Here is a 16,168-nt window from a genome sequence, read left to right as displayed (position 1 = left end):
ATACTGCAAGGTATCAGATAGATTATATCATGGTTAAGCAAAGATTTAGAAATCAACTCGTCGACTGCAAAACTTACCCTGAAGCAGATATTGATAGCGACTATAATTTAGTGATAATGAAATGTAGATTGGGGTTTAAAAATCTGAAGAAAAGGTGTCAAATGAATCGGTGGAATTTAGAGAAGCTTGATGAAGAGGAGGTAACGAAGATTTTTGAGGAGGACGTCGCAAGAGGTCTGAATAAAAAAGATAAAGTAGAAAATGTAGATGAAGAATAGGAGAATGTTAAAAAGGAAATTCTTAAATCAGCAGAAGCGAACTTAGGCGGAACAAAGAGAAATGATAGAAAACCTTGGATTTCAGACGATATATTGCAGCTGATGGATGAACGTAGAAAATATAAGAATGCTAGTGATGAAGAAAGTAAAACAAACAATATACAATTAAGAAATACTATAAACAGAAAGTGCAAACTAGCGAATGAAGAATGGATTAAAGAAAAGTGTTCAGAAGTGGAAAGAGAAATGAACATTGATAAAATAGACGGAGCATACAGAAAAGTTAAGGAAAATTTTGGGGTACATAAATTAAAATCTAATAATGTGTTAAACAAAGATGGTACACCAATTTATAATACGAAAGGCAAAGTCAATAGGTGGGTGGAATATATTGAAGAGTTGTACAGAGGAAATGAATTAGAAAATGGTGTTATAGAGGAAGAAGAGGAAGTCGAAGAGGATGAAAGGGGAGAAACAATACTGAGGTGTGAATTTAAGAGAGCATTAAAAGATTTGAATGGCAGAAAGGCTCCTGGAATAGACGGAATAACTGTAAAATTACTGCACAGTGAAGGTGAAGCGATTGCTAGATTATACAAACTAACCCACCGGGTTGGTCTAGTGGTTAACGCGTCTTCCCAAATCAGCTGATTTGAAAGTCGAGAGTTACAGCGTTCAAGTCCTAGTAAAGCCAGTTATTTTTACATGGATTTGAATACGATCGTGGATACCGGTGTTCTTTGGTGGTTGGATTTCAATTAACCACACATCTCAGGAATGGTCATTCTCAGGAACTGAGAATGTACAAGACTACACTTCATTTACACTCATACATATCATCCTCATTCATCCTCTGAAGAATTATCTAAACGGTAGTTACCGGAGGCTAAACAGGAAAACGAAAGAAAGATTATACAAACTGGATTGTAATATTTATGAAAAAGGGGAAGTTCCGTCAGACTTCAAAAAGAATGTTATAGTCATGATACCAAAGAAAGCAGGAGCAGATAAATGTAAAGAATACAGAACAATTAGCTTAACTAGCTATGCATCAAAAATCTTAACTGGAATTCTGTACAGAAGAATTGAGAAGAGAGTGGAAGAAATGTCAGAAGATCGATTTGGTTTCTGGAAAAGTATAGGGGCAAGGGAAGCAATTTTAGCACTCAGATTTTAAAAAAATTATGGTTCAAATACAGAAATAGAAGAACGATTGCTAACATTTACAGGAACCAAACAGCAACAGTAATAATTGAAGAACATAAGAAAGAAGCCGTATTAAGAAAAGGAGTCTGACAGGGATGTTCCCTATCCCCATTACTTTTTCATCTTTACATAGAACTAGCAGTTAATGATGTTAAAGAACAATTTAGATTTGGAGTAACAGTACAAGATGAAAAGATAAAGATGCTACGATTTGCTGATGATATAGTAATTCTAGCTGAGAGAAAAAAAAGAATTTGGAACAAACTATGAACTGGATGAAGTCCTTCGCAAGAACTACTGCATGAAAATAAACAAGAACAAAACAAAAGTAATGAAATGTAGTAGAAATAACAAAGATGGACCACTGAATGTAAAAATAGGAAGAGGAAAGATTATGGAGGTAGAAGAATTTTGTCATTTGGGAAGTAAAATTACTAAAGATGGATGAAGCAGGAGCGACATAAAATGCCGAATAGCACAGGTGAAACGAGCCTTCAGTCAGAAATATAATTTGTTTACATCAAAAACTAATTTAAACGTCAGGAAAAGATTTTTGAAAGTACATGTTGGAGCGTAGCTTTATATGGAAGTGAAAATTGGACGATTGGAGTATCTGAGAAGAAAAGATTGGAAGCTTTTGAAATGTGGTGCTATAGGAGAATGTTAAAAATTAGATGGGTGGATAAAGTGACAAATGAAGAGGTGTTGCAGCAAATCCATGAAGAAAGAAGCATTTGGAAAAATAGAGTTAAAAGAAGAGAAAGGCTTATAAGCCACATATTAAGGCATCCTGAAATAGTCGCTTTAATATTGGCGGGACAGGTAGAAGGAAAAAATTGTGCATGCATTGTATATTGTAAAATATTTCAGAAATAATAATAAAAATGATGGAGACATCTTAAGTGGAATATATAAAATTAAGTGTAATGAATGAAATAAAATTTATATTGGTAAAACTAACAGTTTATTTAAAAAAGATTCTTGTAACATTGTAACGCCTACAAAAACAAGAAAAGAGGTAATCTAACATGGCTGACCATTTGCTACAACATAAACATAGTATCACCAATTATAAAAATAATTTATAAATTTGTAATGACAATAAAAAAATGTATACTCGAAAAATATTACACTTATAAATTAAAAGAAAAACATAAAATGATTAATCAACAGATAGTTTTTGAAAATGACACTTTTATTAAAGACATGTACCAACTGATGATGCAAGGTTCCGCAAAAGTTAAAATTTTTTGTCTATTACTGTGTATGGTGTTTGTTTTTTTATAATTATTATTTTGATGTATATTAAAATAATATTAAAATTATATAGATTTTAATAATAATTATTTTGATATATATATTATCCAAAAATATTACAATGAAACTGTAAACCATACAGTAAGACTCTTGCAGATATCATTTCTTCTGCTCAAAAAACAAAAACTTCTGTAATATAAATAAAACTGTTTTTAACAAAACAATACTAATATCAAAAAAGGTAAGACACTACAGTTCTATTACCAAAATCTGTTATTAATTTAGAATTTTCTTGAAAAAAAAAATACACGTTAAATATATGAAATAGACAATAGATATACAATAATAGATATAACAAACAATATTTAAGGGTTCCATATAATAAGAGAAAAAAAAATTTGTTACAAAACTCTTACCGGCCCGATTTCATTTATTAAACAACGAATAATACATATCACATTTACAGAAATAATACAATTCTTATGATTATCTGTTGTTTAATAAATGAAATCGGGTCGATAAGAGTTTTGTAACAATTTTTTCTTTCTTTTTCTTATTATATGGAATGCTTAAACATTGTTTATTATCTATTATTGTATTATTATCTGTTACATATATTTAACAAGCATTTTTTTTAAAGGAGATTATAAATTAGTAACAGAATTTGATAATAGAAATGAGGTGTCTTACCTTTTTTTATATCAGTATCGTTTTGTTAAAAACTGTTTTATTTGTATTCCAGAAAATTTGCTTTTTTTGAGCGGAAGAAATGCTATCTGCGAGACTCTTACCGTACGGTTTACCATCTCATTGTATTTTTTTTGGATATCACTGCGATTTGTTAGATTATTCTTTTATTTTTTTATGAATTACTGATTGTTATCTTATGGATTTATTATTAAAATTTATTGCTTTTCTGGAACAAAGAAATTGAATTTCACAGCGAATTTTTTTTTTTATAGTCATATTCATACCATATTTTTCCTTTTTTAATAAAACTAGTATAATGACCTTTACGATTCGAAGATCCGTGATATAATATTGCACTTATTACTTTGTAAGTGTAACCCTCGATTTTTATCGTTAAATTCGATTTTACTAATCGAATTTATTTCTGTTTTACTTTTCCTTTTTTAATAAAACTAGTAAAATCTCTTGTAAACTGATACTTTTATTTTATTTTAAAGAAGTGATGGGAATTAAAAAAAATGTTTCATCTTCAGTATTTTCATTTACATTAGAGCATTTACTTACTATTAAAACAAGCTGTAGTATATTTTCTTTTACATATCAAGTTTTTGTATGCTACCTAGTACTTGATGGTACTAAGCGCGATTCGTAAAGGTACTTTAAAAAATTAATAAAATGACATATTTCAATCCCACGGTTCATCAAATAGAAAAAAACGTTGTCTTACAAAATTCGTGGTATTTTTTGAAATTATTCTTTATTACAAATCTAATTGAACTGAAATATATTGTTTTCACGCTTATTTTATTTTTTCCCATTTTCATTTTACTGATAGGTTAGGTCATGTTTGGAACTGTAAACGTAGTTCATTCACCTTCGTCGCCTCTTAGCGACAAAGTTCTAACGAACTCCGTGATTTTATTGAAATTAATCTTTTTTAGATTCATATTATTCTGTACTGTTAAATTGATTTTAAATTGAGTTATAAACCACGTAGTATAGAATATACTAAGAGATTAGACATATATCTTACCTTAATTTTATCATGATAGTACTTTCGTGGAATCCCTCGCATCATCAGTCATGATTGAATTGATTTTATTAATTGCACATTATATAAAGATATTAAAAATATTATAAAATTAACAAAATTCTATATTATAGTTTATTTTAGTTACATTAACGTAATATGCAGTAATGTTTAACTTATCTAATTACTATGTATTGGTGGTTTATTTTTCATATAATATTAAATTTTATTAACACAGTGGTCAATATGTTAATGAATTATTTGAATTTTGAAAAAAAAAAAATATATATATATTTTTCAAATATTAATTTGACGTCACTACTTAATGAGTTTAGAAACTATATCAGTATAATTTAATATTTATATAAAATTGCTGTCTTTCACACATCTTGCACCCTCATCACACAAAAAAATTATGGTGATTATAACCTGAAATTACAAATTGAATTTTAGAAAATAGGTAACATAGTCCTTTTTGCAGTACAAAAAACAGCATGATATTGTAATAAAAAGTGCGTTATAATAAGGAAGCTAAATACATTAGAGTAAGAAGCAAGTTAGAAAAAAATAGGAGTCATTTAAATACATAGAGTCAAGGTAAAATAAAATTGTGTAATTAGTTTAATAACTTGACAATAAAATGTATAATTCCTATAATCATTAAAATGAAATTTTCTAAATGATATAGTAATTATAAATTCAAAATTATAACTGAAAAAAAGTTAAAACATTATTGCCAAGGAATATTATACAGAATCTCAATGTCAAACTAAAAATATTTGCATGGACTATAATTACACCAAATTATTATACATCATCTGTTATCTATTTAGAAGTAATTAAATAAATTAAGTAATTAAATTTAACCTAACAAAGCATCTTCCCTGATGAAAGGAGTAATAAAATATTATCTACGCATGAGAGTACTTGAGTAGCAGCACTTTCAATTTAACACAATCATTCTTATCATATACTTATGTGCAAGTGGTGCATTCAGTTAGAATTTTATTTTTTGGTAATGCAGAATACCATTCAAACATCTTAAATAGTTCTCCTTATGTTACTGCAGTTTTTATATGCTTTACCTCTCCAGTTTTGTTTTGTTTATATGCATCATGTATAATTAAATTTAAATTTAAAAACTTATTAAGCAGGGAATATTCCCCATAAATATTTTATTTGTTAAAAGGTGAGTTATTTCAATCATTATTAATATAAACTTCTCATGTAATTTTCATCAAAACTGCACAAATCATATGTGAGAAAAACTAAACTAATACCAGAGGTACAAAACAAGGTACAAATGGAGCTTCTTGTATAGTTTTTTTAAAACATTAGGACATGAAAAATGTTGACATGTATTCTGAAGTTTTTCCCCTACACCAGACCCGCAATTAAGCATAGAGCAGCGTAGAGGGTGTCTTTTCTACTCTAATAGCCGGCAATATGTCCACCTACCGGCAATATGTCCAGTATGGCAAGTCGGGCTGCCAGTCAGGTTTATTTTATAGTTAGTTAGTTAGTTTATTTTATATTATATTAGTAAGCAACCCATTAGAGTACCCCACTTCCTGTGTAGTTTTTTTAGCAGTGATCTTATATGAGGCTATCCAGCTTCCAGTTATCATAATTCAGAAACTACCACAAGGGGTCCCCGATCCCTCATCAAGAACAACCCACCTCGGCAAACCGTCCTTTCCAGATTGAGGCTGCCCTCCCTAACTAAACACACGCACGGTTACACATGATCGAGGTCCCAACCGTCACAGGATTTTGTCTTCAATATTCTAGAAGCAAGCTTCTCCGCATTTCCCCAGGCCTACCTACTGGAAAGCATATAACCCGTAGTCCTCTCTGGAGTAAAACAGGTCAAATCAGGCTCCTGTCAAACACTGTACCACCTACAATAGTGGTATATGGTGTGCTCCGGTGTGTCCTGTGATTCACCGTATCTACAAACAGAGGTAGCACATTTACCAAACCAACACAGGTACCCCTCAAACTCCCCATGCCCAGTTAGCAGCTGGGAGAGGTAGAATCCCTCCTCCCCAAAGCCACGCTGAGCCCACAGATCAATGCTATGTATAATGCATCTTGTCCATTCTCCTGTAGGAAAAGCATTCCAGACTTCCTACCAATCTCTCGAAAGGATTTGTCTAGCCTCAACTCTAGGCATTCCATTATACACTCTGTACAGCATTTGAGACCTCAGCAGAACAGGAGGGATGCCCGAAACCACTTCAGCAGCATTACAGGAAACAGTCCTAAATGCTGCAATAATTGTAATGGCAATTTGCTACTACATAGATGACAGCCTATCAACATTCCTTTTACTGGTAAATGCATCCTTCCAGGGAGGGGCCGCATAGAAAATTATGTATAAAGCCACCTGCAGGATAAGTCGCCTCTTGGATGCCCGCAGTCCTTTATGGCTTCTAAGTTGATCTAACTTGGCACAATACTCTCGGCACGCTTGGATGTTCTCATCAGATGTGTGTTGAAGAACCGATTCTTCTTGATCCACACTCCAAGGTATTCAGCACACCCCGATGTGTTAACCTTAACATCTCCGATGTGTTAACCTTAACATATGATGTTAAGGTTAACACATCAGTTAGTTACTCTCATCTCTTGTATTTGCCTCCTCCCAGCGAGTGCAACGGCCTTGTACTTATGGGAGGCCAAATTCTCAGATGTAGCCACTCACTGACTCATTGCACAGCGGTATTCACCGTATCCTCAACCTCTGCTTCAGTATCCCGGCGACCAGGAGGGCCAGGTCATCGGCATAGGCAACCAATTCAACGTCTCCATCAAATTCAAGATGCAGCAGCCCATCAAAGGCAAGGTTACATAAGAGTAGGCCCAAGACTGACCCCTGCAGAACCCCACCAAACACATACCAAAGGAGATCTCTCCATCCTCAGTCATCACCTTCCTCTCATGCAGTTATCAATTGACAATACTCAATATATATCCACTGACTCTGCATGCATGCAACGAAGCCATGATCACTGGCCATGGAATGCTTCTAAAGGCAATCCTGACATCTAGGAGGACATCCTCCTGACATCTAGTAATAGTATCCTCCATTGACGCCCGGTGCCCGCTGCCCGATCTTTTGCCTTATCGAGGACATGCTTAATAGCATCCCCCAACACAACCACTACCACTTTTACTCAATGTGAGACATGACTGGCTGCACCTGCCTCTGGTTATTTTACTAAAAAACCTAAAATTAAACAATTTTTTTTTTAAATGAGGAACGAAGTAGGACACCTCTTAGTGGTGTTTGTCAGGTAATGCTAAGATACGAGCAAAATACATTTTTACCAGTTATAACTAATATTTTTAATATGAAGGACCAACTATTTTCAAAAACCACATTGTTCAGATAATTCTGAGTTTTGGTTCCTGTACTGACTAAACTGTTACTCTGAGGAAATTACAATACACTGATAGTTTTTATAAAATGGACATATACCATAATTGTTCTAAAATATTAAGTAAGCCTTTGTACAATAAATTAGAGGTTATATTCAGTGGCATAATAAAGTTGTAGTAGTATCTGCTTCGTAATAAGCACTAGAAACATGGAACAATACTTACCAAAATGTATTACAAGATTACAAGGCAAGAGCATTTGGATAAGATTGATGCTGTAACTCCAATGATATGGTGTGAACTCCTTATAATGATGTGAATTCTAAGAATTCAGGATAACCAATTAGTAAACCATCCTCCCATGTCCCAAAGTGAACACAGAAATGTTTTTACTGCAATACTCAATCATATTAGATAACAAATTATGCCACACAACATTTTGAATTACACTGCTGAGGACTATTGTCATTTTGAATATCCAGTACACTACAATTCTCATTCACTACTTAGGAATAAAAAAAATAATTTGTTCATTAGTAAAACTTAAACAAAGGACATAACATTTTGAGAATAAAGAATAATAATTTATGCAAGACAGTTGGTATAAACCAGTATCAAACAAGAGAATATATTTTTAAACTAGGAACATAAAATGCATATGTACTTCTTGATGCATGCAGCAGTATTTACTTTTTATAAAATGACAAATCTTACACCTGCTTTACTAAAATCTTGATTCATCCAGTAAAATATATGATTTATTATGTAATATATTAGCACAGAGTTGTATCAATGCAATCAGTCTACTAATTTTTATTAAGTTATAATCAAAAAAAAGTTAACTTCAACTCAGAGAACAGCTACAAGACATTTTAATAGAAATAAAATTTTACTAAATATATATATTTTTACAGAATAGATTCAGTGATATTTATAACTCTAAATTTTTACACTGTCCTGGGTAGATTTTATTATTGTTTACAATACTTTTTACCCATAATAATTTTTCAATGTTTACCTTATTTTCTTTAATAAAATATCAATTATTAGTCTTTCCTCTGAAAAGATAACTGTTTAAAAAATGTCATCACTTTTTATTGCTTACTTCTTTCAGACTGATACAGCCAATACTATAATTACATAACCCCTCCAACCACTACCTAATTTCAATTTTTTAATAGATAAAAGTTTTATTATTGTAATAAAATCATCTATCTTACCCATAGATCCACCAAGATTTGAGGTTGAATTTTCTGGACTAAACCAATGAAATATATAGTTAGTACAAAAATTTAATTTGAAAATATATTTCTCAAAACAATAATAATAATGTGTTCCAAATATGCAAATAAAACACTAAAAAAAAATAATAACTTAAAATCTAGTGGTTGATTGTAATACAGTTATCAATTTATGCTGAAAACATCATTGAACTAATGAGAATTAAACGGTTTGATGAATCAGCAAAATAAATTTGCTTAATTTATAAAAATAAGGTATTGTATTATGTCAATTATCATTTTCAAAGATACTACTATACATTTATTCTGTTTAAATTTCAGAGGATGCTAACAGTCTTCCAGCTGATGTTAATATTAGTGACTGTGATAAGCCACCTTGTAAACTGAAAAAAAAAACTACAGCTTCAATCGAAATAACTTTCACTCCAAGTAAGAAATATTATTATTAAGCCAAAACAATTTCTATATCTGATCACTGTATTTTATAATTTTCTTTTCTTACCACTTTATAAAACTTTAGGTTATTAAACCTAGGTTTGTTGTACTAATTCTACAAATATTATTTTTATTATTATTTAAATCATTACTGTACAAGCTATAACACTCAGAGACAACTGGTGAGTAAACTCATTAAAAAGATGCCTTAAGTATGTTATATTGTGTTTACATTTTAAAGACAAACTTATTTAAAAATAATATTGTCAAAAAATATAATTATACCCTCTACCATCCAAGCAATACATTGGTATGTGAAAAAGATCTGGCCACAAAATTTGTCAAATCCAACCTGATACAAGAAGAAATGCGAAAAGCGAATATAAAAGGACAAAAACTCAATACTAAATTGTAAAGTAATATAAATTAATTATAATTTAATTAGTTCAATAGAAAATAAAATTTTATCTATGTAAATATATTTTAACATGGATATTTTCTTTAAGAAAAATGAAAAAATTATAAATATAGTAAATAAAGGAATTTTTATTCCTGTCAAAATATTTTCAGGTACAACTTTCATCAACATCTATTGTTGTTGCACCTATTGTTGTTAGTAATTATGTTATTATTTATATTATAATGCCAATAAGAAGTAATTGCACCCTAACAATAGGTGAATTGTGATTTTAGTTGACATGATTTCTGGCTGATTTTTTTTTTTGTTAGACAAGTGTCTAGAATAAGATCATAAAAGATAGATTAAACTGACTCATCTCTTTAGTAAATCAATTTTGCACATTTTTATGTTTGTTTAATACATAATGTTGACATATACAAAGATGAGATTCATTAATATATAGAATTTCTGTTTTTTTTATTTATTTAAATTTCTGTTTTTTTTTTAATTTATAATGTATTTCCACTACTAACTGACAAATATTAGATCTATTTACAAATTTTATATTCTCTATAAACTTCAAGAAACAGATTCCAAATACAAAAACATTAACATACCTAGAAAAACCACACACATATAAAAAAAAAATCAACTCTTCATATGAAATGTTCATTTTACAAAAAAAAAAAAAAAAAAAAAAAAAAAAAATTTACAGATTAGTGTAGTTCAAACTATACTATTTTTGACTACTTTAACTATTTTTATTTGGCTATTTTTGACTACTCCTAAAAAGAATCTACTCAATATGAAAAATAAAATAATGCTGATAATAATACAACTTTTTTAATCTTGAGTGAAACTGTAAATAATACTGGGTCAGATAATTGATAATTCTACAATACTTGAAGAGAGTCTTGAAATTCCAAGATATGAATTAAAAATACAAATGAAGAAGTTAATGAGGATTTAATAAACGACTGCTTAAAGGCAAGCAAAATAAAATATACATGTTGGCCGTTTTTAGTGTTTAATGATTCAATTCAAAAAAAGAATTCAATTCTTAAAATAGAAAAAATAAATAAACAAAAGCAAAAACTAAACCAGTCCAGTGCTAGACATAAATGATACTTGTGTGTAATGTGTGATTCAGATAACAGCAAAGAAGCTTTCACAATTTTTAGAATTTTGGTATTAACATAATTTGCAAATACTGTATTATATAAGTAATCAATCAATGGAATAAGTTTTTCTATAATTTTGACTAATAACTTATAAGCAAGTTATAGTTAGATACTAAAGAATTGCTTAAACTCTTTACAATAACCTTTTACACGTTACTTAACAAACAAGTAATGCATTGGGGCAAATGAGCTTTATTTTTAGAAGTCATAATATGAGCTTTAAGTGAAAAGTAACTCCAGACTATCATGTTCTGAAAGTTAACACTGAACAATCTGTAATCAGCTGAATATTCAAAGAATTTGATTTAAAAAAATATTTATTACTGATTGTAAAATAGATAAAGTGAAATAACGATTAAGAAAGCTATTTAAAAATTAATTGTATTAGCCAATATTTTGCTTACAAATACTGTAATATATATGATTTTTATTAATTTTTAATTTGTAATAAGGTTTTCATTTAAGTATTTTTACTGCTTATATAATAAGCCATTTTTTAAAAATCATTTTAAAAGATGTTTTTTTTTTTGTTTAACCTCTGGGATCACCCATTAGAGGTATTGCTTCAGAGGATGAGCTGAATGATTTGTAATGTGTGTAAAAAATGCCATTCCTAACCGGGATTCCAATCCAGGACCTCCGGATGAAAAGCCAAGATGCTACCACTTGCACCATGGAAGCCGGCAAAGATTTTTATTTATTAAATTAAAAATTTTTATATTTTAAACAATTAATAATAATCCCTTCATATGAATTTACCTTGGACTAATTTCCAAAAAAATAGTTCATGGTGAGACAAAAACTTTTAGTTAGGAATATTTACTATAACTTTTATCACTAATGCAAATTTTTAAATCCTTGGGTTTTTCTTTTCACTTTTGGCCTCTGAAAGACCATGTTCCAATCTTCACCTTCTTTGCAGTTTTTCTTTTGTCCAGTATTCTCTCATTCTTTGAGCTTGCAAAGGAAGCACTAATAGGATTGGCAGCAACAACATGCTAGTGCTATCTAGATCACAGCACAATGGCTGAAGCTAGAAACAACACTAGTCAGTTTTAATGCAAGCAATGAGCTATCCTCAATTTTCCCAAGAAAGCTCGCGCAGTAGCCGATGTCATGAAGAGACTGGAAGGAAGGTTACGTATTCAGCTGTCAGCTTTGGTAGCTTGGTGATTAAAATGCTTCCTTCAACACTTCTCTAATTCACCTCCTGACTAAAAAAATATGACTGATTTATTAAAATTTTAAGCTCAAGTTCAGTCTTAAGAATTAAATTTCCACTAAATGGTATCCATGTATCATTTCTAGTTTCAGTTTTGTTTTTTACTTTTCACAAAAAAAGGTAATTAATTCGCCTTTTAGTATAACTTAAGATTAATTTAAAAATTAATTTTAATTAAATGCTAAAAAATTAATTCTCTAGAAGAGAGATAGCCTTCGAAATTTAATCAGTCTCTTATTAATTCTTTATCTTTTAAATTATATATGCCAGGGCTGCATTAATTTCTGTTTAGTATCGCCATTTTGAAATGAAAATCATGTAAAAAATAATTACAAATATGTTGGTTGTCATTCCACTTAATACCCATCCACCTTTAATTCAACGTTATTGCAGATGCTCATAAAACCAGAAAACACATTTGTCCATAACTACATCATAAACCCACAAGTAACCAAATTTCCCTTAGGTCAAGTTAAAACAGAACCTACTCCACTTTGGTAAATAAAGTGTACATTTACAAAAAAAATGCTTCTGTAAATAAATGGTGAGCATTATTTCTCACTAAAAAAGAATAAGCTGTTACCATTTTTTTGTGAATAATGCTAGCAAAAAAGTGATCTTATTCAACCAGGATATCAATCGAACAACTCTTCACTTTACCTAAACAAGTTCTACTGACAAATTTTGTGACACATTACATATGAACTTCCTGGATGTCTTCTTCACCTTGGTTAAGGTTGCTCTACAAAACAAGAAAAATCCTCAGCTTCTCTTGTGACAAGTTTCAACTGAATATCCTCCCATCCAATACAGTATTGCAATTAACTATTAAAGTATGAAATGCTGGAAAATGCTTGAAGTGATATTTGTTGAGCTTCCTACACCTATATAGGAAAAGTGTGATTTTATCTGTTCCAATAACTTCTTTCTTTCTCTTTTGCTGATGGAGGAAAAGTCAGAATAGGTATAATATCACTGTTATTTTGAAGTTTAATTGTTGCAATCCAAGCTACAAGAAACTAAGAGAACAAAGAAGAAGAATATCTATGTGAAGGGAATTCTCCAAAAGTTGAAAGGGTTATTTACAGTTTGAAACAAACATTCCAACCAAATAATGTCAATATGTCACCCAACTGTTTCATCTGAAACATGTCGTATGGATTTGAAACATAGACAATCATAAAGAAGCCAGACAGGTATTTAAAAACCTTGATATGTTGTGAAAAATTCTGGAGACTGTGAAATGAAATTCATCTTCTTTCTTGTTCAAAATAAGGAACAAAAAAGTGGTCAGAAGGGTGAAAAAGGCTCATAAGAAAAAATTAAAATCTTGTTAGAATCACATACAAGTTGAAGATCTTGATGAAAACATAAAGGCAAAAAAGAGAGATAGAAAAAGTTTTGGAATACTTAAAGATATCTAAGTAGGTAGAAGTAATAAACTGAGGAAGATGCTCAGAATGAAAAAATGGGGGATATTTAGCTGGGACTTATCATGAAGGATTTTTCTCATTAAACTGCAAATAGCTAAGACTACATAAAATTAAAAGTTATCAAGTATGAGAAGAGTCATTTAGCAAACAAATCAGTATATTCTATTAAAAACTTAAGTAACAAATTAATCACCTTTTTATATGTAATTTTTATTTATTTTTCAGCTTTACTCAGAGCTTTCAGCATTTTAGTATATTTTTAAAGATTCTCAATCAAATTAATTTTGTTATATAGATTCAAACAGTTCTCTGAAATATTAGTTACAATGCAAAAAATTTTAATAAATGATTTAAAAATCACTGAACCTAAACTTTGTCAGCTCATAAAGAATAGTTAATAAACAAGTATATAAATTTAGAATCTTTATCTAAATCTTTTTTTAATTTTGTAGGTATTTAAATATGATATTTTCAAACAATTAATATAAAAATAGTAACTATCTATTCCATGTTAGTAGCAGTAAAAGTAGTATATATATACTCATATATATATATATATATATATATATCTTGTGTGTGCATGAATCATGTTCAGTGGTGCACATAATGATCAATAATAATTATCATTTTCTATTCAATTTTCAAAGCTAAATTATTTTCTGTGGTCATTAATTTCAGAAACTAACGTGAGTGTTGTAACAAATAATATATTTGCACGATTAGGAAGTATAACAGCACCATTCATTGGTGTAGATGGTACAAATGCATGTACAAAGATTTATCAGCCTGATGGTACTAAAGAAGAGTGTCCTTTGAAAGCTGGTTCTTCTTACATTTATAAAAATTCTTTTAAAGTTTATGAATTTTATCCTACGGTATGTATTTTTTTTTTTTATAATTTTAGAATAAAGAAAAATATAAATTACTTAGAGATACTTCTAATTCTAATCATCAATGGTAATTTTACATAGTTAACAAGAATTGTGAATCCTCAAAACTGCATTGTGAAAAGTAAGGTTAAATGCAAATATGAAAACAACTGTTTTCATATCAACTGTTGACTGTTAAAATCATTAGTAAAAGATCGTAGCGTGTGAGTCCTAGACATGATGGTAAACTATAACAATGAATATATCATCCTTTCAATGGGTAAACCCACTCCTTTTCCTTACCATGCATGGGGAGGCTGATTCTATTTCCTACCCACAGTGGCTGGATAGTATGCCTTATAAATTAATGCTGGACTACAATTTTTATTTACTTATCTGATACCTTTTTACTAATTGGAAGCATTGAACTTAATTTTTTTTTTATTTAACCATATCTATTGAATTCAAAATAACTTAGTATATTGTTTACTTAGTAGTATATTATTTATTTAGTATATATATTATTTATTATAGAAATACAAGTAAGCTACTTATGCTATACAACTTTTACATTATACAATTAGATTATATGTAAATTAACAAATATACAATTCAAACTTACCATCTTTAAAATTTACGTTCTTAAAAAATATTTATTTGAATAGCCCACCAGACAGGTTTTGTGGTTAACTCATTATGAAGGTGCTGAGGTTCAACTCCTAGTAAAAGTTACTTTTATGTGGATTTTAATACTAGTAGTGGTGTACTTTGGTAGATGGGGTTCAATTAATCATATGTCTCAGGAATGGTCAGCCTGAGTCTATACAAGACTACACCTCATTTACATATCAAACTCATCTCATTGGACTGTGGCAGTTACTTATTGTTCACTAGTTGAATAGATTGCAACATACACATTTGAAAAAAAAAAATTACTTAAAATTAACTCCTCATTTTGACAGCACATATTTACTTATATATAATTAATTTTGCAGAACTCTAGATATATCACTTATAAGAGTGGTCTAAATTAATACTCTTTCATAGAAAGTGGCTTCTCATTCCAGTCAACAAAGTTAATACCTATTTGCTTTGTTCACTTCACACTGAAACAAATAATGTCAAATTTTTCATCTTCAGAGAGAATTTAGACTTTACTTGGTCAACCTTTTTCAAGCCTCTTGACTTTTCCTAATATATTCCTAGTTTAAATTTGCTATAACATTTATATATCATAGTTTTATGTTCTAAAGTACCAAATCTTTGATTTCCTCATACACAGCAAATAGATTTTGCCACTCAATGCTACAAGTAGATCTTGTTGATATACAAGTCATACACTCTTTATCACTACACAAGGGTTGTCTGAAAAGTTTTGAGCCGCAACACGAAGATGGTAGCACTCGTCAACAAAAATTACGGAATGTATTCACGCATGTGTTGAAAGGTACTCACTAAAATTTCAGTCATTTTGGATGCTCAGTTGCAGTTTGATAATCATTTGAATCATTGTGAGTATTTCTGTGAAAATGGAAAAAATTG

General features: G+C 29.9%; 1 protein-coding gene across 1 annotated transcript in view; it reads left to right on the top strand.

The window, feature by feature from the left end:
* LOC142325238 (ecdysteroid-regulated 16 kDa protein-like) overlaps positions 1-16,168 on the top strand; it is a 64,954-nt gene that overhangs the window by 31,537 nt on the left and 17,249 nt on the right. The window contains exons 2-3 of the mRNA XM_075366722.1: positions 9,408-9,515; positions 14,436-14,632. Of these exons, the coding sequence (XP_075222837.1) occupies positions 9,408-9,515; positions 14,436-14,632 (305 nt within the window). The remainder of the gene's footprint in view (positions 1-9,407; positions 9,516-14,435; positions 14,633-16,168) is intronic.

The sequence above is a fragment of the Lycorma delicatula genome, chromosome 5 (assembly GCF_047948215.1).
Source record: "Lycorma delicatula isolate Av1 chromosome 5, ASM4794821v1, whole genome shotgun sequence".
Taxonomy (NCBI): domain Eukaryota; kingdom Metazoa; phylum Arthropoda; class Insecta; order Hemiptera; family Fulgoridae; genus Lycorma; species Lycorma delicatula.
Note: the sequence above shows the minus strand (reverse complement) of the source record. Positions and strands in the feature narration are given on the sequence as shown.